General features: G+C 38.3%; 1 protein-coding gene across 4 annotated transcripts in view; it reads right to left on the bottom strand.

Moving 5' to 3' along the window:
- LOC100922210 (carboxyl-terminal PDZ ligand of neuronal nitric oxide synthase protein) overlaps positions 1-22,206 on the bottom strand; it is a 374,239-nt gene that overhangs the window by 170,662 nt on the left and 181,371 nt on the right. For 2 of the 4 annotated variants that reach the window (XM_031936789.1, XM_031936790.1), the window contains exon 1: positions 1,979-2,214. The exons of the other annotated variants lie outside the window; for them this stretch is intronic. In XM_031936789.1, coding sequence (XP_031792649.1) covers positions 1,979-2,086 — 108 coding nt within the window. In that variant the 5' untranslated portion in view covers positions 2,087-2,214. Of the gene's footprint in view, positions 1-1,978; positions 2,215-22,206 lie in introns of those variants that run through there. 4 annotated transcript variants of the gene reach the window in all.

Below are 22,206 nucleotides of genomic sequence, written 5' to 3'. Positions count from 1 at the left end.
CGGCTAGGAAGTGTCTGGGGCTGGATTTGATCTTAAGATGAGACTTCAGGAGACCCAGAGGTCTACTCACTGCCCTTTGAATGTCAGCTTTGGAAGAGACCCTAGTCATCATTTAGTCCAATTAATAATATAATCTTTAAACATATAGTATATATGTTTACCATATATATGGTATATACCATATATACCAACAGGTATATATATATATATATATATATATATATATATATATATATATATATAGTTGAAAAAGTATTTTGCTTTAATAACCTCCCAAGGAAGCCCCATTCCACATTTTGCAGAGTTCTGAATGAAAATTTTTCCTTATGTTATTTTGAATTTGTATCTTTGATAGTTTCTGATGAATAGCTTCTATTTTCTAAAGAACATGAATTGTGGTCGTCTTGCCTTAGACAATGAGATCTTGGGCAAATCATCTAACTCATGTGTGTCTGTTTCTTTATCTGTAAAATGGGGACAATAATAGCCCTTAGCTCCCAGCACTGTTGTGAGGATCAAGTAAGATGATAAAGTATTTAATATACTATCTGGCATATAGTATGTGATATAAACATGTTAGCTATTATTACTATTATTATCACTGTTTATTGATATCTATATCTGTAAGTAGACAGACAACTCAAGAGGTGTCTCTTAAATCTTTTGTGTTAGACATGAACAACATGGCAGGAGATGAACTTTTTAGCAGAGAAAGCTTTCTAGGGGAGACTGGGCCTTCAAAAAGGCCACTGAGACATTGAGAGAGGACCCAGCCCCTACTTCCCAGTGGGGCCCAAGGCTGGTCTAAACAGCAGGCCCAGCTGGTGTTCAATAAATACTAGCATCAATAAATGATGGTGCTAGTGCTCAGCAGATGAAAACATTCTGCTTTTCTCGGAGGACCACATCTGGAGAAACCCACAAGGGCAATATCAAACAAGCTGTTGCAAGATTCCTGTCCCAGATGGCTGCAACTGCTTTAGGGACTTCAAGGAAAAGGCAGACTAAACAGGGATGATAAAAGTAGATGTTAGCTAATTTCATTTATCTAATTTTATTAACTAATAGTAAATTAATTGCTAGGATTTATATATCTCCTTGAGCTTTATAAATATGTATTCTTGTCTTTGATCTTCACAAAACCCTGGGAGATAAGTGCTATGCTATACCCATTTGGCAAAGAAACTGAGACTGAGAGAGATTTAAGGGAGTTGCTCAGCTAAGTCACACAACTAAATAAGTATACATTTTCCTGATTCCAAGTCTAGTCCTCTAGCTACTGGGCCACTCAGGCATCTTTATCATCAGGTATACTCTAACATATGGGGAGGCTGGGCAGAGGCAAACACGGATGCAACAAGGAAGGTCATGATGACCTTGCTATAATGGCTCTTTCTCCTAAGGCAGGAGGGGAAGGTAGGTCATGGATCCAGCTCAACACCATCCTTGGCACATGGAGCAGCCAAGACAAGTCCTCATCACTCTTCTTAGATCCTGCTGTATCAGGGCCCAAGGTCTTAAAAAGAAGAGGAGTAGTCTCTGACAAATACATGGAATAGGTTAACCACCTCAATATCATAGACTGGAAGCAGGGATTGGCTAAGAGATCTGGCTGACTACAATATGGAGCCAGAAATGTTCATCATGAGAAGTTCTAGGATGGAAAGATCTAGTTAAGAAAGATTATAGAGAAGAGGCAGAGTGGGAGAGCTGGATAGGAAGGGGATGGTGGGGGGCTGTAATTCAGAACTGCCCTGGTGACCAGGCCAACAGATCCATCCTGTCTGCATTCAGAAGCTGGCCCTGTTTCTTCTGACCATTGGCCAGGTCCCATGGGATCCAGACTGTATCCTTTAAGCACGTACAAAACTTATGTAGCCCCAATGGCACAATCAGCAGGACATGTGTCATTATTAGACAACATAACAGTGCAGTCTGAACATAGAATAAGTTGAGAAAATAAATGCAGGTTTCCTACTTGAGTTATATCTGATGCCGCATCCATCAAAAGGGCAGGAGCATCATGTGCCAAAGGCAAACTCTGGCATCCAGAGACGGAAAAGTTTGCTCCCCCATGCTGGTACATTAAAGGGAACAAAGCCCTATGATAGAGCACTGAGCTGGTCTGGAGATGGAAGGCCTTTATTCAGGTTCCCAAGGAGATGACTCAGATGCTGTTGCCATAGCAACTGTTGCTACCATTCATTGTCCTTAAACCCAAAAAAAAAAAAAAAAAAAAAAAGAAAAAAAGAAAAAAGAAAAAGAAAAAGAAAGAAAAAAGGGAGGTGGTGAGAAGAGAAAAATGGGTCTGGGGATAGAAGAGACATATTTGGGGTGTCACTTGAGACATACATTAGACTCTAAAGAGGGAAGAAAGAGAGGAATGGAGGGACAGAGAAAGGGAAAGACAGAAAGAAGGGAAGAAGGACAGAAGGAAGGAGGGAAATAAGGAAGGGAGAAAAGGAGGAAGGAAGGAAATAATGAGGGAAGGAGGGAAATAATAAAGGGAGGAAGGAAGTAAGGAAGGAGGAAAGAAAAGGAGAGAGAGAAATAAGAGGGAAGGAAAAGAGGGAGGGAAGAAGAAAAGAAGGAAAGAAGAGAGGGAGGGAAGGAGGGAGAAAGGGAGAGAGGAAGTACTCAAGCTTTAGTACTCTAGTCACTGTATTACCTAGCAGATTTATCAAGTTTTCTGTAAAAATGTCTTATCTCTTCTTTTGCAAATAATAACAACATGATGGCAACAACAGCATTTATTAGCCATATGAGGTTTACAAAGTTATTTTACCAATATTATCTCATTTGATCCAAGGATGTGGACAGCCTGTATCCCTGCAGTAAATGTTCTATAAAAGGGAAGAGGAGAGTAGATAAAAGAAAATCAGAAACCCCTTATATTCTTTGCCCACCCTTGAAAACCTGTTGTCACTGAAAAGAAATGACGGAGGGATTTTAGCTAGCAGTTAGAAGAATGCTTGAAATCAGAAAAACACAATAGCTTCAAATTTCCCCTTTGACTCACAGTAGTTATGCGATTGTGGGCAAATTACTGAATTTCTCAATGCCCCCAAGCACTGTTCTACAACAAATAGTGAAGGAAGTTTTTGTTGTTATTGTCTGATGTTCAGTCATGTTTAAGTCATGTATAAACTCTTCATGACCCTCTGCCCCGGAGATTTTCTTGGCAAAGATACTGAAGCAATTTTTCATTTCCTTCTCCAGCTTATTTTACAAATGAGTAAACTGAGGCAGACAGGGTAAAGTGACTTGTGTAGGGTTATGCAGCTAGTAAGTGTCTGAAGCCAGATTTGGATTCAAGAAAATGAGCCTCCCTGACTCCAAGTCCAGCACTCCATCTACTATGCCATCCAGCTGCTTCATCAAGAGTTTGTCCAAAGTGAAATAACATACCCAATTTTTTTAATCCTCTTACTTAATAAAGCTGAACAACTTCATTCAAAATGAAGATGGCAAAGAAATAGGTCAGCCCAGTGGTGTTCTGAAAAACACACTAACATGAGCCCAAAAAATGACCTTCATGGTTTCGGGTGGTAATGAGCTACCAGGCTTTTCATTTTCCAAGAAGTGACCAGTAGACTATTGAGACATTCAAATTATGAACAACAAAATGTGGGTCTCTTGACAATTTTTAAGGATGATTTTTTTCCAATTGAGTCATCGGCTCATACTCAGGTGGCTAATCTGGCAATTAGACAGGGTGGTTTTAACACTCAGAAATGGACAGTCTGACCTTGTTTCACTTTGAGATGTATAAATTAGAGCAGTCCTGGAGGTAAGCTCAAGTCCTGCAGGGGATGGAGAAGAAACTGGGAAGATGAATTCAGTTTCAGAAACAGGATTGAGGAAAACAAATTTAAGGAAAGGCTGAGGATGGAAACTGGGAAATAAACAATCCTCTGCTGCTGGCCTTGAAACATGCTGCCTTTTCCTTCATGGCCTCCTCCAGGAACAGAAAGTTTGATGTCCTCCTTCTGCTAATAAAACTTCTCCATCCCTGCAAAGTGACAGGACTGAGAAAGAGCTCTGAACACCCGCCAGGGCTTTATTCAAGCCCGGTCAATCTAGGGAGTCAGATGAAGGCCACATTCAGGTGTCATTGGATAGGTCCCAAAAAGGAAGCTCGAGTCACTTCCTCTTGTTCTGCTGATGTTCTTTATTTATGATTTCTTTGTTTTTCTCTTGAGGAACATTATGGTAAGTTGTCCAACATAGAATTGGTTCTGAGGGGGCCTTGTCAAGGGCCATGGTCCCTGGGGAGGGATAGGAGAAGTGAAAACAGAGAACAAAGGAAACACCAGCCACTGAGAATCTTGAAAGGGTGGGTCATAACCAGTGCCATGGAAGGAGAATTTGCTAGTGACACTATCTCATCCCAGGCCAGACTTTTCAAATATACTCCTGACCACAGACATTCCCAAAGTTCCAGTGTGCCAGAAGGCAAAATATAACCACCATGAACTGGGAGATGACCCTTTTAGCTAAGGCTTTACATTCCACCTTTTACAAATAAATTCTCAAAATGATGTGAAGAAGATCTGAATTCCAATATGGCCCTAGTTAGTAACAGTATAACTCTGAGCAAGCAATTTATATTCACATGTTTTTTTCAACTTTAAAATGGGAACAAAATGGCAAACTGCTTCCCATAGTTGTTGTGAAGGTCAAATGAAATAGTGTGTCAGATGCTTAGTACATAGTAGGCATTTAATAAATGCTCATTTGTTTCCTTTCTTTGGTTCTCTCTTACTTTAGGATCAAGCTGATTTTTTTTTCTTTCTTTAAAGTTAGATATTTAAGTACTTCCTGGGTTCTTGCACTGTACCAGGATACAGCACTAGGCCCAGAGTCAAGAAGTCTTATCTGGCCATAGATCTTTACTAGCTGAGTGACTCTGCTTATGTCACTTAACCCTATTTCCTCAGTTTGCTTACTTTTAAAATGAGGTGAAAAAAAAATGACAAACCCACTCCAGCATCTTAACCAAGAAACAATTCACAAATTGTTTCACAAAAAGTTGGACACTAGAACAACAACAGGTACCAATGAAAAATATATTATATTATTTAAATAGATATAGATATGTGTGTATTATATAAAATACAGTAATATTATAGGGTCATGGAACCCTACACACTTCTCTATTCTGAGTCATGTTTTTTTAAGTCATCATTCCCATCACCCCTTATCACATAATTAACACCATCAGCACTTCTCTCAATTAACAAACCATCCCTTTTATGACCCACAAAAAGGCATCTCAGTTACTATTAAGTAGTTCTCCCTAGAGCATTACTTGACCCAAATAGCTGAAGAAAAGTAGCCACTTCATTAAGATAATACTCTGGAGTAGGGTGATCCAAGAAGGTGATGAATTAATTTACCACAGATTTGCTAAATGCTGATATGATTAATCCCTCTACCTTAGGACTACACTATAAGCTATCACTCTATTACTTCATATGTCTAAATCCCCATCCCTAGGCTGGGCACATAGGTGATCAAAGAATAAGTGATGTCAACAATAATACTAGCAACCAAGACCTCACAGAAATCCTAGACAGTTTTAGGAATGGCAAAAGGTTTTGAGTTAGCTTTCCTTAGACTACAATCTATGTATACCACATTCAAATGTGATTCAATATTCAATACAAACATATTCAACCACATCCTCAAAAATCAACTAGCTTTCCCTATATGGGAAAAGTTTGACGTAGTATAACATAATACTCAAGTTTATTCCTTCCCCAAACATCAAATATAAGACCAAAAAAATGTAAATATTAAAGCATCCACATTCTAGTTGTTTTTATTGAAAAGGAAGAAAAAAAGAAGCAATAAAACTTACAATTCAGTTATGTGGCCTTTTCTCATCATCTCCCAATTCAAAATGTTAATTGCTATGGTCCTCTTAAAGCAGTAGTTGGGCTCAAAAATATTCAGGACTCAGTAAAATCTTTCTGGTCTTGACTTTTTGTTCCCCTGGAAAATTGCCTTTTCTTCACCATCAAGTTCCTATTCTTTTTGACCATATCTCCTTGCTCCCTATAGAGCATCTAGGTGGGCATGGCCTTTTTGTCTTTCCTAAGTCACTTTGTAAGGCTGGTGTTGGCCCTACCACTGGCAAAAGCTTTTGAGATTTGGGGGGCACTCATTATGTAAGCTTCTGCTTGACTTTAAAGCTCTTCCTAGCCTGCCTTCAATCCTTTTTAACCTTGTCATCCATTATTCATCCTTCTGTATTCTTCTAGTTCTCATATATGACCCTCCATCTCCTATCTTCATGTCTTTCAACTGACTGTCCTCTTTTCCTGAAATAAAAGCCGCCCTCATCTCTGGCACATTCTTTCCTAATTCCCTAAATGACCAATGCCAAAATATCCCCTATTTATTTTGTATATTATTAAATACACAAGTGTTGTCTCCTCTTCTTGAACTGGAAGTTCTTTGAGGGCAGAGACTATTTCCCAAATAGTCTTTAATGTACTATACATACAAGCCAGCTATTATTGTTATCTCCCTAACAGAACCATAAATTCTTTGAAGGCAAGGATCACCCCTTACACTTCATATGTATATATGCTAATAACCTAATAGATTCTAAATAATTACTTGCTGAAATAAAAAATGAGACCCATAGACATTTCCATGCTCTCACCTGCCTGGGAACAGCAGACCGTGTCTTTCAAAATAAAAGGAAACTCCAGATAACATGAACAGGGCTTTTAGTATATAAACTCCAAGTGATATAACAAAGGGGCAGATCATTCACACCCCCACCACAGATAAGCAGATCACCATCCCACAATCAGAAACATGGCTCAGTATGATTTATTTCATGGTATAGACAATAACATGCTGGACTTGGATTCAAGTCTCCCTTCTGACTCTTATGTGACTCAAATTAAATCATTTAATCTACCAGACTATCAGACAACTTTACAGACAATAATATGCTGGACTTGGATTCAAGTCTTCCTTCTGATGCTTATGTGACTGAAATTAAGTCATTTAATCTCAGACAACTTCAACACAACAAATTATAGTTTGGTGTTTTTTTTTTCTGCTTCATTATGGGGAGACTCCATCCCAGACATCCCCACATGATACTCCACATGATACATGAAGATATCAAAGGACAGGACCAAAAAAAACAAAACAAAACAAAACAAAACAAAAAACAATCTTCACAAATGCTTTTGAAATAAACAAAGGGATAGGAGGGGTAGAAGAGAAGGGGGAAAGGGAAACTGTTTGTCCTAGGGATACACAAAGAACCAACAGCAAAGTCAAGGTCAGGGTTCAGACTCTTTGACTTTTGGCTCGAGATAGACACACCATGAAAATAAGGTCAAACTGGCTCATGACACCTCTTTGACGCCTGAGTGTGATTCTATATTTATAGTGTCAATGGAAGGGGAAGAAGAGGAGGAAGTGAAAAGGGAAACATTTTAAGTTACTTGGCATCTGGACACACTTGAACCTAATCCACCTGGAGAAATACAATTGTTTGTAATCAGGAAAACTGGGGACTTTGGGAGAATATTCACCAGTGACAAGTAAAATCCCATGGCTATAGATACCATTAGAATGAAGCTTTTTATAGAGCCAAAAAGGTTCAAGATCTATCCAATGGACCTAACTCACTTCAAATGATACCTCCAATGATGCTCCAGGGCAACCAAGGAATGAGGGTAGTTCCTTCCATTCTGATTCAGGAGGCTTTCTGCCTGAGCCAGAATTAGTGACACTAAATGGCAATGTCTCCATAGCTATCCATATAAGTATCCATAAAAGGACAGCTTCAAATTTCAAGAAATGGGAATAACTGCAAAGTTTTCCTGGGTCTTTTTTCAATGCTAATTTCATACCTGGTCTGGCTGCTGGTAATGAACAGGAGGCACACTAATGTTTCCAAGTCTTCCACATAAGCCCAAATGCTCTCATACTTCCTCCGCTCCCAAAAAGAGTTAAGATGAGTAAGCACAAACACTCCTGATTTATTTCCAAAAAGTAATTTAAATGAAGTTTTAGGATGTAGTAGAAATATCACTAACCCTGGGAGTCAGGAGCTCAAACCTATTTGACCTTAGCTAAATCAGATCATCTCTCTGAAAGTCATTTACCTAGTCTAAAAAACAAGAGGAGGATGTGGCCCAGATGATCTCCTAAGGTTCCTTCCATCTTTAACCATTTAGATCTCCCAGAAGCCCAAGGATTCCCTTCCTTAGTGATTCTGTAAGATAATTACGCAAGTTGAGTTGGGTCAAAGAAAAATCAGATCATATTCCAATGACGCTTAAATGGATAAGAGAATGAAATGGTTCCAGACAAAGAGTGATGAGCATTGACCCCTGACCTTATCAGGCTCACTACAGGGCTACAAGAGGTGAGTTGAGTTCAGCTTCCCTATTTTCTTGGCAGCTCTAAAGTGATAAATTGCAGCCCTGTGAGTCCCTGTGGGGCTCTCAGTTCCTTTGCCTGCCCAGACTACATTTGGGAGGCTCTTCCTTCCAGTCTCACATTCCACCTGGCCAGATACCAGTTCTCAGAGATGTCAACAGCCACCGAGAGGTGCAAACACAAAAGGGGGAGCGTTGGATTTCTAGCCCTCCAGACTAAACACTTCTTGAATTTTACAGCAGAGCAGGTGAAAGCCCCTTGGGTGCTTCTGTAGCCAGCAGAGTGAGTCACCTGCCTGAATGCCAGACAATGCCAGCAACATGCCAGCTGTGTCTGGAAACCCAGGCAGCATTCTATATGGGAAGAGTCAGTTTCTTAAAAGGATACCAGATGCTCTTCTTCAGTGAGACTAGTGGCCTTAGATAGCACAGGGTAAATAACCAAGAAGACAGCATCCTAAAGATTTTATCACCTGTGTGCCTCCTGTGGTTTGGGGGCAGAGGTTCCCTTCACCTTGTAACAGCTGTTTGTAACAGCTGCTTCCTGGGTGAGACAGGGTTGGCAATCGGCCCCTAGGGCATCATGAAAATGAATAAATGCTTGACATGTTGGAAAGCCCAAGGGTGGAGACTTGGGTTCTCAATGCTTGGAAACAAGAAACATTAATTAAGGTAGCAGCTTGATTAATATAACAAGATTACTTTTCAAATTCAGCAAGAGCGCCCTGCCTCTCAAAGGGAATGATGAATACAAGCTGATGGAAGTTCTTTCCACTCTAAATTCTAGGATTCCAAGTGGGCACAAGTCAATGGTACTGCTGTGAGTTTCACTGTCACTCCTATGTCTTTAAGGAGTGGGGAAGACAGACCCTGATCCTGCTAGGGAAAGGTTTTGCAGTCTATTTGGTTCTTCGAACAATTGTTTATCACAAAATCATCTGATCTGACAGAGAAGCTCAGACTGACTACTTGAGAGTTGTAACTCCTGCCAGAAATAGCAACCGCTAAGTATCCTAATGAGCTATTATCCACCTCCCCTGTGCCCTTTGTTCCTCTTGTAAGGGTGATAAAACCTTAGGACCTGTGCTGCTCTCAAACATATTCATATAAGGAAAGAAGAAGGAAAGAAAAGGGGAGATGGGTGTGTATAGTTCATCACAAGAAACTCACCTCGATGTCTTAGCTACCTTACTGAATTCACACTTGTCACTTCAAAGGAGGTCTCTCTCAGTCAACATGTGTTACTTTACACAGGATCATGGCAGAAAAGGTGATAGAAAAAGATGATAGATAGATAGATAGATAGATAGTCAGACAAATAATTAGGTGCTGAAATGGGGAGAGGAGGCAAGAAGGCATTGGAACAACCTAGCAGAAACAGGTGAGATCTGGAGACAGGTCAGACTGAGGTGAAGCAAGGCTGAAATCCTTCTCAAAATGGTAGTCCTGAGATCTTAGAGAGAAAGATCTGTAGGTGACTTGCTCAAGGTCACTTGATGCAAAAGTCAAGATTTCAGCCTAAATCCTCCTTTAACTCCAGATTTAATGATCATTTAATTGCATCACACTGTCTATTCAATTTATACTTGGATTCTTTGAAAGAGGTTCTAGTCAGCATTATCTAAGTTAGCACCAAGGAAAAGGGGAAAGGAGTGAATGTATTGCCCATCTCCAATCCAATCCTGTGCCACCTTTCCCTTTCGAGTCTACTTCTCTTTTCTTCCAGCTCAGTTGTTAAGTTCAATATGAATTCTGAGCAAAGCAGATTTTGCTAAAGGTTTCAGGAAGCAGAGTGTATCAGTCAGAATTAAAACAGAGCACTCACTATTCATTACTCCTTAATGCCTCTCAAAGAACAGAAGGCTCCACTTAGAGAGAATCTTTAACTTCTCTCTTAATCAGCTCCTGCTTTGCCTACTAGGGGAGGTGCAGGAACCTTTAATGATATTTTTCCTCCCGATTAAACCCAAAACAATGTAGAAAATAAATTCCTCTTTATTAAACTGCTCGTTTTATTTTTATTTATTTGCCTTCACTTTCCCCTTGCCTTATAACTGTTCCAAAGACGAATTAACCATAAAAGCTCATCTGGTTCAATTTACCCTGGCACATAAATGGTGGTTTGCAGCTCACTGCTGGCACCAAGAGGATAGATCCCCTCTCTTCCTAATCGTTATACTTTGCTTTGATTCATTCCAATTCCTACAATAGGACAACCCTAAAGGGAAATACTCTGGAAGTTACTTACTGATTAGGACTCCCACCCTTCTACGAACCCTACCATGTTCAGTCCTGCTTCTGGGATTTTGCTAATGCTGTTGACTTTATTTCAGTTATCTTTCTTCCTTCCATCTATCTCAAACCCCACGTCCACAAAGTTTTCCTTGCCAACTCCAGATCCTGGAGGACATGGGTTCTATCTCATAACATCACAGATTTTGAACTGGAAATGTCTTTAGAAGTTATGCTATGCTGTCTAACTCCCTCATATTAAAGAAATTGAAGGCAGGTGGGGAGAAGTAACTTCCCAACGGTCCATATTTTCAAACTAGGGATATCTAGGTTGACAGCTACAAGACATGATACTGGTTGCTACAAGTGGTTGGGTTCAGATTGGATCCTAGGTTCTTTGATCCCAAAGTACCTGGTCTTTCCACTACCCAACATGGCTTCTCTCTCTTGTGTTCCTACCCTCCATCATGTCAAGTATAGCATCAAATATAGAAGCATTTAACAGAGACAAATGAACTGATTATTGTCCCACATCATTTAAGCTGGGGGAAATCAGCAGTCTTTTTAGCAGCCCAATAGATACTTGGATACAGCCCAGACACAGGCCAGTTTCCAGTGTTAGTAATGGACATGGTGATCTGTTCCACCAGGTGATTTGTTTTGAATCTGCAAACGCAATCCTCTCTATTGAATGCAAAGGGACCAACACAGCTGAGCCTGCCCAAACTTAGGGAACATGTACAAATATCTGATTGCACAGATCAGATGCCACCTGATAAGGGAGTTACCACAGCTGCAAACTTGCAGTGCCAGAAAGGAATCTCTGCCCATGTGCCAAAAGGATGGGCATGCTTCAGCACATACTCTCCTCTGGGCAGAGTTATGTAGGTACCCCAGGAAGCAAGTTAATTCATGGAAATCTAGAGCAATTTCAGTTTGGACTTCATATTTAAAAGTTGCTGACAATAAAGTTTTTTTTATTTTTTAAAAAGAGGGAAATCTTAAGGATAGTGATTTGGACTGGGTGTTTATGGTATGGACATCAAATAAGAATATGAAAGATTATATGTATGTATGGATGAAGAAATAAATAAATGAATAATAGATAGTTAGTGGGATGGAGGAAGGAAGGAAGGAAGGAAGGAAGGAAGGAAGGAGAAGGAAGGAAGGAAGGAAGGAAGGAAGGAAGGACGGAAGGAAGGAAGGAAGGAAGGAAGGAAGGAAGGAAGGAAGGAGAGAAGAGAGGGAGGGAGGAAAAAATTGTTAGATAAATTGAGAGACAGGTTAAAGGAATGAAATAAGAACGCATTAGGAATCAGGGAACCTGAGTACTAGTGTTGCTTCTGCCATTGCTTTACCTCTCTATGTTTATCTGTCATACATCTATAATAATGTCTGTTCCTACTTATTTCCCAGGGTTACTTTGGTAATAAAACCAGATAAAGTACATGAAAGTGTTTGAAAAGTATAAAATGTCATACAAACATAAAGTTTTATTATTCAGTTTTATTACTAGACACAGAATTTTATAGCAAAAGCAGACTTTCATGATCATATTTTTTTCCCACTTGCTTGGGTCTGGATTTTGTTTGTTGTTTACTTCCTCAAAACCTACTTTCTGATGATGATTTACACCACGAATCAGAAACTTACAGTACTCAAGTCAAATCTGGGTTACCTCTTGTTTTTTGTCCAGCTCTCTTTTTCTTAGCTTGAGTGTCATACAAAAAAGGACAGCCAACTGTAGCTTGTAGATTTCCAATCTATACTATTCTACTAAGAACTAAAAAAGACAAATTTATTGATAATATCATATAATCTCAGAGCTGGAAAGCACCCCAAAAATCATCAGCTTGATCCATCCCTAAAAAGGCACCTCCTCAACAACACCCCCACGAAGTACTTGTTTAAAAGCCTTTAGTAATAGGAAATTTACTAATGAGACAGCTCATTCTACCTATGGATCTCTAGTTTTTAAGCACTTTTTCCTAATAATTTTCCCTGTGAGGATATGCAGAACAAATCAAATCCCTCTTTCCCATAACAGACTTTCAAATATTTGAACAATGCTAACATGCCTTCCCTTAATCTGTTCTTTCCCAGGCTAGACATTAACATTATTTCATTTAATCCTTATATGGCACAATTTTGCCATCCAATCAGACATACATTCTGACCAGGTGAGTGTATAGCTAGACCATCACTTCCCTATCCAGGACATTATACCACTCTCAGAGTAGCCTAAAATTGCAGGAGCTTTTAAAGATGTCACACAATACTGATTCATAATGGATTTGTAATCTCCTGGATTTTTTTTCCCTCAAACAAAATGCTGCCATTCACACCACCCTCTTGCAAATGGATCCAAAATATCATCACAAATTTAAGACTTTACAATTATCGTTATTGGATTTCATCTTATTAGATTCACTCCAGTGTTTCTGGTCTGTTAATATATTTTGGAATCTGACCCTTTTATTCAATATGCTTGGCTATCCCTTGAGACTTGAGACAGATAAATATTTCTTCTATATTCTTATATAAGGTATTGACAAAAATATCAGACAGCAATGGACTGATCACAGCTAAGCACTGGCCCATTCCACTGGGGAACCTCCTTCCAAGCAAATATTGAAACTTAATGACTAAACTTTGGTTTTGACATTTCAAACAATTCCAACTTTCCTAACTAGTGCCATTCAGCCTGCATCTCTCTAATAGTTCCTCCTGGAACCTGGAGTCTCCATTGCATAAATGGCCTTATTTCTTTCTCAGCCTTGTTTTCTGGCTTTCAGACTTCAACTTCATGTTCTCTCAGACCTACAATATCCCCTCTGCAACATCTGCCCCCTTCTCTAATAGTGAGTCCCTCTAGGAGACTCATTTTATGGAAGGATCTATTTCAAAATATTCCCCTCCTTCAAATCTAATTCTACTACCAAATAAATATCATTACAGCAAATATATGTGTACAAAAAAAGCAGTTTCAGGCCCCAAGTAGCAAATGGTCCAATGAGCATATCCAGTGTTTGATACAACAAAATCTACTCCCAAGAAATAATTTGGACAGTTCCTTGATATTAACAACACTGAAATATGACCTGTATTCAAAATCCATCATTTCATACACAGATTCATGGTTAATCAATATTCATCTCCCTCTTTTCTTTGGTCTTTCCCTCCCCCACTTCGATTTCTTTCTTCTAATGATTCTGTCAAGCTTCTACTAAAGGCAAAACTCAATTAGGGCAGACTGTTGGAAGAATTCACTGCCTCAGTTTATCAGTAGCTCCTTGATGAAAAACAGCAGCACAATCAGATAATGAACATTCTCCCCATTAGAAAAAAACCCTTCAGAATTTTAATAACATTATGCACAGCATAAAAAATTACTGCTTAGCCAATTGTCAAAAGTGACACAATACTGGATGTCCATTTCCCACATTTCCTACCAAAGAGGATATTAGGAGCCAAAATAACAATAAATGCTTTTCCCTGATATTAGAAATTCTCCCTGTCCCACCCTCTTGAATTATCATACAGACACTAATCTGTTTATACATCACATCCTTCCTGTAGAATGGAAGCTTCTTGAAGTTAGCTTCTGTCTTTCCTTTCACCAGTCCTTTGCATAAAAAGCTCGAGTGGTCCCCTATTTCTGATAGAATAAAAATTAAATAGTTTTGTAGACATTCGTAGCCTACTTTTCTAAGATAACTGTCCATAACTCCCCTTTGCACATGCTGGATTTCAATCTGAATGACTGGCTTAGTGTTCTCAGACAAAATCTTCCATCTCGCACTTATATGGCTCTCCCATAAAAGTTTTCCTTCATCATATGGAATGCACTTCTCTTCACTTCTAGATTTAAGAATCCCTAGTTTTTCCTTCAAAACTCAGTTTCTGTCTCCTCTTATGTGAAGTTTCTCCTGTCTCTTCTCTAGCTGCCAGGGTCACTATAACCCCAACAGAAAAAAATAAATAAATAATCTGATATACTTTATATTTATTTTAGAATATAAGTTCTTTGAAGGTTGAAGCTGCTTTATCTCTAGCTTTATATGCCCAAAGCCTGCTTAATTATAATAGTAATTAAACATAACATGTTAAACATACTATAATATATAATAAATAATATGCTAACTATACTAATAAATATGATAAATGTTAAATATTTATATAAATGTAACTAGAATAATAACATTAAATATAAGTATAATGACATTAAATATTGTAATATATTTAATGAAATATAAATATAAGTCCCCAAAGGTGCTTAATAATAAAAATTGTTCATTCATTGATTGGCTTTTGTGTTTACTTTATGTAAGTATTTGTTTTATCCTCATTGGAATGGAAGCTCTTCAAGGGCAGGACTGTTGCATTTTTGTCTTAATATCCTCACTACCTTGTATGATACCTGATGAGTAGAAGCATTTAATAAATTCTTATTGGAGGGGATCTAAATGTATACAGTTTAAAAAATTTTAAGTGTTTTTAGCTCTATTCTGTTCCTTGGTAGCAATTCTATTTTGACTGGTTATGGGTTAGAGGGGGTAGCTTCCATTATGTTCTCATTTTTGTCTACCCCTAGAGCTAATAAACTTTTCCTTATCCATATTTGCTTGCTAAGATTCTGTTTAAGTAAATAATCTTAGGTCAAAATCTCACAAAACCATATATGTACAACAAAACCCCAATTAATCAAGATTTTCAACTAATCAGAACTTGGGGATAGATTATGCTTTAAGAGGTAGAAACAGATCATAAATAAAATTGAGAGATATTGGGGATTAAAGTTAAAAATACAATAACAGTTTCTTTCAAAATGAGAGAAATAATGGTACACATTGGGTGTGACATCAGAGTTCAAGTCATTCTCTGGCCCTAAGTATGTCTGTGATATTACCTAATCTCTATAGCTTCAGTGTACTTCTCTGTGAAATGAAGGGGTTAAGATTAAATAACAGCAGAGCCTCCCCATTAGCCTTAATGCCATGACCCTATGAATGTTTCATTTTAAGAATTTGAGGGTAATTGATTCCTTACCTGCTCCAATCCATGAAAGATGCAAACTTGAATAAGTCCAGCACAATCCAAAATAGAATTAGTCCCTCTCTCTTTCATTTTATACCTCATCTATTTTTTATTAAGGAAGAGAAACAATGTTGGGCATGGGGAAGCATTGAAGAAAGGAGAGGGATTTAGAGAAGAATAAATAAGAAAGCTACTTATGTGTTGTGGTCCTTGAGTGCCATGTCTAAATTTTCCTTCCCTTCTAACTAAGTGATAAGCTCCACACTCAAGTCAACAGAGTCTCTCAGTCAACTAAGAAAATCAATAAGATAATAATAATTATATAGTGCTCTATAATATATAATGACTTAAGCTTTGCAAGAGCTTTAATGGAAACAGAGTTATCCATACTTCTGGGTAATAGAGATGTGATTATGTACAGTTGATTTCTGAATTAATGTTGACCACATATTTTGTTTCCAAGATGACAGACCCAACACTAAGCAAACTACCCATAGAAATAGTGTGAAAACCATTTCCTTGGGGATAAAGTCAATATCTGAGGTCACAGATACACTTTCTGTAAGCCCAACCAACAGCTCTGATAAATATAACAATAATTATGACAGTGAGAAAAATGCTAGATATAAAGCCAGAGGATATGGGTTTGAATTTATGAGTGGCATATCAGATAAAAGCACTGGGCCTAGAGTCAAGAAGACCTGAATTCAAATCCTGTGTCAGATACTTTTTAGTTGTGTGACCTGGACAAGTCGTTTAACTGACTCAAAAACTGAAGAAAAAAAACTTTGCCTCAGTTTTCTCTTCTATAAAATTATTAGAGAAGGAAATTGCAAACTGATCCAGCATCCCTGTCAAGAAAATCCCAAATAGGGTCATGGAGAATAGGGAAAAAACTGAAACAATTGAATAAAACAACAAACTTTTCACTCTCTTTAGTTGCCATGTTTACAAATCTACTCTATCTCCCACTGGCTCTTTGCTCTTCTAAAATCATTATTAAGGCTGAGGACCACTGTTTTAGATTATGGTATTAGTCAAACATTTATTGATTAAGTGGTTATTCATCCACATTAAATACTCAAAAAAGAAAAATATTCTCCCCAGTGTATTAATGAGAAAACAGCAGCTGATTTCAATGACTGGTCCATTTGGTGAGTCATCATCATTCAAAGGAAAACAAATTCCAGTCTCCTGACATATAGTCACAGATTTTGAGCAGATGTCCATTGACTGGGGAATGGCTAAGAAAATTGTGATACATGAATGTATTGAAAAGTTACTATTCTGTAAGAAATGGTGAAAACAAAGAATTCTGAGAAACACAAACACTTAAATGAACTGATATAAATTGAAATGAGAAATATCAGGAAAACAATATAAATGGAAAGAACAATAACAACAAAATAATCAAAACTGAATATTGCGTACTGACCAACTTTGACCCCAAATAAGAGACATAATAAGATGTTTTTCCCACTTCTTTGCAGATGTGGAGGACCATAGGTATGGAACTATGGTACTATCATATCAGACCTTTTTAACATCATAGTTAATTTTGCTGAATTTATTTTTTTTCCCCTTGGTTTTAAGAGATGGCTTTCTGAGAATGAGTGGTAAAGAGGAGAATATATTAGAAAATGTAGATGATATAATACCAAAATACATCATTACAATGTATTTTTTAAAATCATAAACTCTGAGATGGAAGAATCCTTAAAAGTGAGTCCAAACTTTTCCTTTTACACATGAGAAAACTAAGAGTCAGAGTAAAGTGTGACGACCAAAGTCAAACAGCTAATAATGAAAATAAAAAATCCAGAAACCAAAAGAAATATTTAAATATGAAAAATTAACAGGTGAATATGGGGAGCAGGCAGAACTAGGACTTGGTTGGCTCAGGTGTTTTGCTTTCAAGTTCAGGGATATTTCTATTTTACCAAATAGTCTCTTGTTTTTCAAAGACCTCACTACTTCTTTTAGACTCTAGACCAGCGGTTCTCAAAGTATGGTCTAAAGAATCCTAGGATCTCTGAAACTCTTTTAGAGGGTCTACAAATTCAAAAATAGTTTTTTTTTTCCAATATGGTAAATGTCTATAAATATAATCCAGATAAACAAAAACTTTTTGGAGAGGATTCTCAATAATTTTTAATAGGATAAAGATACTGAAAACAAAAGTTTAAGAACCACTACTCTAGACAGTACCCAAAACATTTATTATTGTTTTCAAAATAAAAGGTGCTAGACTTCAGCAAAACCTGGAAAGACTGCATGAACTGATATAAAGTGAAGTGAGCAGAACCAAGAGAACACTGTACACAGTAACAGCAAAATTGTTGGATGAAGACTTACTTATTTTCAGCAATACAATGATCAAAGATAATTTCAAAGGATTCATGATTTTAAAAAATGATATCCATCTCAAGAGAAAGAAGGGATACATCAACAGGGCTCTGAGACAGAACACTCTGGAAGAAAAGACTACTCGCCACAGACTGGAGATTGAGAAGCCACGAGTCGGAGCTGGCTGGAGGCTGAAGAAAACAGAGGCAGAAACCAAGGACAAAGCTGCAAGATCTCTTGGAGCCAGGCAGAGAGATAGGCCTCAACTAACCGGGCTAATTTTGTAAGGAGAAATAAACGTTTGCAATTTTTACCAGCTGGCTGCGACTTCGAAGTAATTATTTATTTCAAGTAAGACTAAGGCTGGCCTCCAGGAAAACCACCACAGTAAATGAACAAACAAATAAATAAATTGGCTGGACCTCTTTCACCAGCTATTGGTATGATTTTCTAAAACCCCTATTTCTTTATGCATGTTTGGTTAAAATTTAAATAACTAGGAGTAACCTAAAGAGAAGAGGAGAACCTGGGAAGAAAGCTATGAAGATCCTGGAAGTTCTCTCCATAAGAGAGTACTTTCCCTTGGGATTGCCCAAGAACAAGAACTTGCCAATTTCAAGAAACAGAACATAGATGCCATGAAGATCTTTGGAGGTAGATCACAAAGGGAAAACAAAGAGTTTTTCCTACTTCTGGGGATGAAGACTGGTCAGTGGGCCCTTTGCCTCACACCTAGAATAAGGAAGAAAGAATTTAGGAAGGAAGTCAGAATGGAGCCAGCAGGATCCAGCAGTCAAGGGGCCCTGCACACAAACACATGTGAAAAGATTTACTGTGGGCTACATCCGTAGACAACAAAAACAGAAAGGAAGAAAGAGAACAATGGGACCAAATTGGTAGTTATTTTTTTGTCTTGTTTTACAGCAAGACAAGAGGAAGGAGGGTGAGAAGGACAAGAAGAGTATGCTCTGTTCCTCTCCCACACAGGACTATAGTGAATCCTGGGCAGAGCCATCCCAGAGAGGAAATAGGGGACCATCGGGTTGTCATGATAAAAATCAGGGCCCTGAAGAAACCAAGAGATTGACCTTTTGATCATTTACAATGACATAAACAATGGACTAGAAGGCATGTGACTTGGTTCTCATTCCAGCTCTGCTATTAACTAGTGAGATGATTTAGGGCAAGTTCAGTGAATCAAATCCACTTTGTACCAGGTACTGTGCCAGCTACTAAGGATAAAGAAACAAGAAGGAAACCGTCTCTGTCTTCAGGGAGCTTAGATTCTAATAGTGAAGACAGCATACATACTTCAGGATAGATAGATAGATATAGATAGATAGATAAATATATCTCCTTCTTTTTGTACTTTTGTTTTTTTCACACATCAGCACCAACTATTGAACTTCCCTCAGCACCAATGGCCTCCTCACCCTGGAATGTCTATTAACTCCCCAAAGCCTTCTCACAGTGGAATACCCCTCCTCCATGATAGGGGAAGGGCCCCTGTCAGTCAGTATTTATTTCTCCTCCTGGCTGAGTGTCTGATTTTACAGACTTCAATACCTCTCTCCTCTTTTTATCTCCCTTTTGTGTGGTATCTTCTCCCATTAGAATGGGAGTCCTTTGGGGGTGAGGACTGGTTTTATTTTTGTTTGTATTTGTATCCCCATTGATTAGCACAGTTCTTGGCACAATTTCTTTAGAAGAAACTAAATTCTTTTGAGTCTTTTTAAATTTTGTACAGAATACTGAAATATCAAAAGTACCTTCAAGAATATGATGTGACTTAGAGTAACCATCAGTCGGAAGGAAGGAAGGAAGGAAGGAAGGAAGGAAGGAAGGAAGGAAGGAAGGAAGAAAAGAAGGAGCATTTATTAGGGAATTGCTATATCAGGAACCATACTAAATGCTAGAGATCACAAACACAATTCAGTTGCTATCTACAGAAGCTCACGTTCCAAAGGGAAGCCATCACCTAAAGGGAAGCCTCAGGGGGCAGGCAGGTTTGGAAAGGGCCAGGAAGTGATATGATAGCCTGATCAGAGGCAAGGTGAAGCAAAACCTCATCTCTGAAGTCTCAGGGCCCGTGGAGCAGTACCTGAGGTCTGGAGGAAGGAAAAAGAGGAGTGCTTGGCAGATTCACCTCCACACCTAGCCCCAAACAAGATAGCTTGAGCAACGATGCCCCCCGTGCATTATTGCAAATGTCCTATTGACTTTCCATCATTTTGACACAAAATCATTGCTGGTTTCTAATCAAGCTTGGCAGCAATAGCCTTACTGAGTCAAGGTTTTAAACTCGGGGTAGCTGCAGTTGGTGCTGTATTGTTTAGCCCAAACACCCAGAGACTGCTCCAGAGGTTTGACAAATCTAAACCAGCAGGAAAAAAACTAGAGCAAAGTAGAGGTCGGGTAGCTTTCCTGCTGCACACCTCTCACTAGGACCCTCCGAGTGGTGATCTCCTGATGTAGCAAAGGAAGAGAACGAAGTTCAGAAGCACAATGAAGAGTTAGGAGAACTTCATTATTATAGTCAGACCCTCACTTCCCACTTCTGCTTCCAACAAACTCTGAGAGGTCCTTATTAGTAGCTGCTCTGGACAATGAAACTGACAGAAAGAAAAATTGTTGGGGAGATGACTAAGATTGAGCTCAAATTCAGGTAAGGAAAGTAAAAACTCTCCATAAAGCAAAGGAAAAAATCAGAATCATGTCTCCAGATTATATAATAAGGCCTGAATTTTGACAATGACAAAAAAAAAGTTGAAAAGGGGAAAAAATTAACAGGAAAAATACAAAAATATCTCTTCAATGCACCTTCTGCTCATTTTCCTATGTGTAAATTCATTCTAGGAAATCTTCACTAGTTTTCATACAAGTCCATGACCTGACACAGAATTCTGACAATGAAATTGGACTCTTAGCGGCAGGCTTATAAGCAAATCCAATTCCACTGAAGTAACTTTAGGAAGAAGTCAGTGGGATGCAAGGAACTGACCTTGTTTAGCCTGAAGAACAAAAGAGTGAGGTGGAACAGGTTATTTGCCTTCATTGGAAAGGCTGTTATAGAGAAGAAGGATGAGACTTGGGCTATATGGCCACACAAGGCAGAACCAGGAAAAATTACAGGAAGCATTTGCAAGGAGGCAGCAATTTTGTTGTTCAGTCATTTTCAGTTTTGTCCAACTTTAGAGGAACCTGTTCAGGGTATTCGGTCAATATTTTTGTATTTGGTAAATTTCTATTTTTAATAGTTCTAGTTGTATCTGACCCTTCAGAATCCTATTTGAGTTGTTTTTGTTTTTTTTATTTTTGGCAAAGATTTGGAGTGATTTGCTATTTCTTTCTCCAGCTCATTTTACAGATGAGAAAACTAAGGCAAACAGGACAAGTGACTTGCCCAGGGTTACATAGTTGGAAAGTGTGTTAGACTGTTTTTGAACTCAAGAATTGAGTTTTTCTGACTCCAGAGGTAGTGTTCTATCCACTGTGGCACCTAAAACTTTCTAACACTTAGAACTTTCAAAAATAGAATACTCTGCCTTGAGAAACAACAGGCTTCCCCCTCACTGGAGCTTTTCTAAGTCAAGGCTGGATGACCCAGGTTATGTTTCATATGAGATTACTATAAGAACATAAATGAAGACTCTAGTCAAATGATCTTACTTTAAAGATGAGAAAAATGAGACTCACAGAGTTTAAGAACTCGTCCAAAGTCACATGGTTATCAAGAGGTCAAATGTGAAGACATGGATTCATGTCTTCTGGCTCCAGATCAACTATACCAAACTGCCTTATCTGTTCAGTATAAGTTAGATTACATATTCTTTCAAACTCTTGAAATGAATTCATGTTGTTCTGTGATACTACTCTAAGAATAGAATCAGAGCATGCCCCAGGCTTATGTATAGGAGAATGGAATTTTCAGGCTATAATCTGAAGAGTGCCAAAAAGGAAAAAAAAAAAAGTTATACTTGTCTAAACATACCTGAAGGATTTTAACACAATACCTGGCACTTGACAAGTACTTACAAAATCCTTCCTATGTTCCTTCTTTCCTTCCTTCCTTCCTTCCTTCCTTTGCTCTTCTTTTATTTTTTTCTTTTCTCCATCATAGTGTTCTACATACATACAAGACTTTAAATACATGTAGCAAAATGGATAGAATGCC

Source organism: Sarcophilus harrisii, chromosome 4, assembly GCF_902635505.1.
Source record: "Sarcophilus harrisii chromosome 4, mSarHar1.11, whole genome shotgun sequence".
Classification (NCBI taxonomy): domain Eukaryota; kingdom Metazoa; phylum Chordata; class Mammalia; order Dasyuromorphia; family Dasyuridae; genus Sarcophilus; species Sarcophilus harrisii.
Note: the sequence above shows the minus strand (reverse complement) of the source record. Positions and strands in the feature narration are given on the sequence as shown.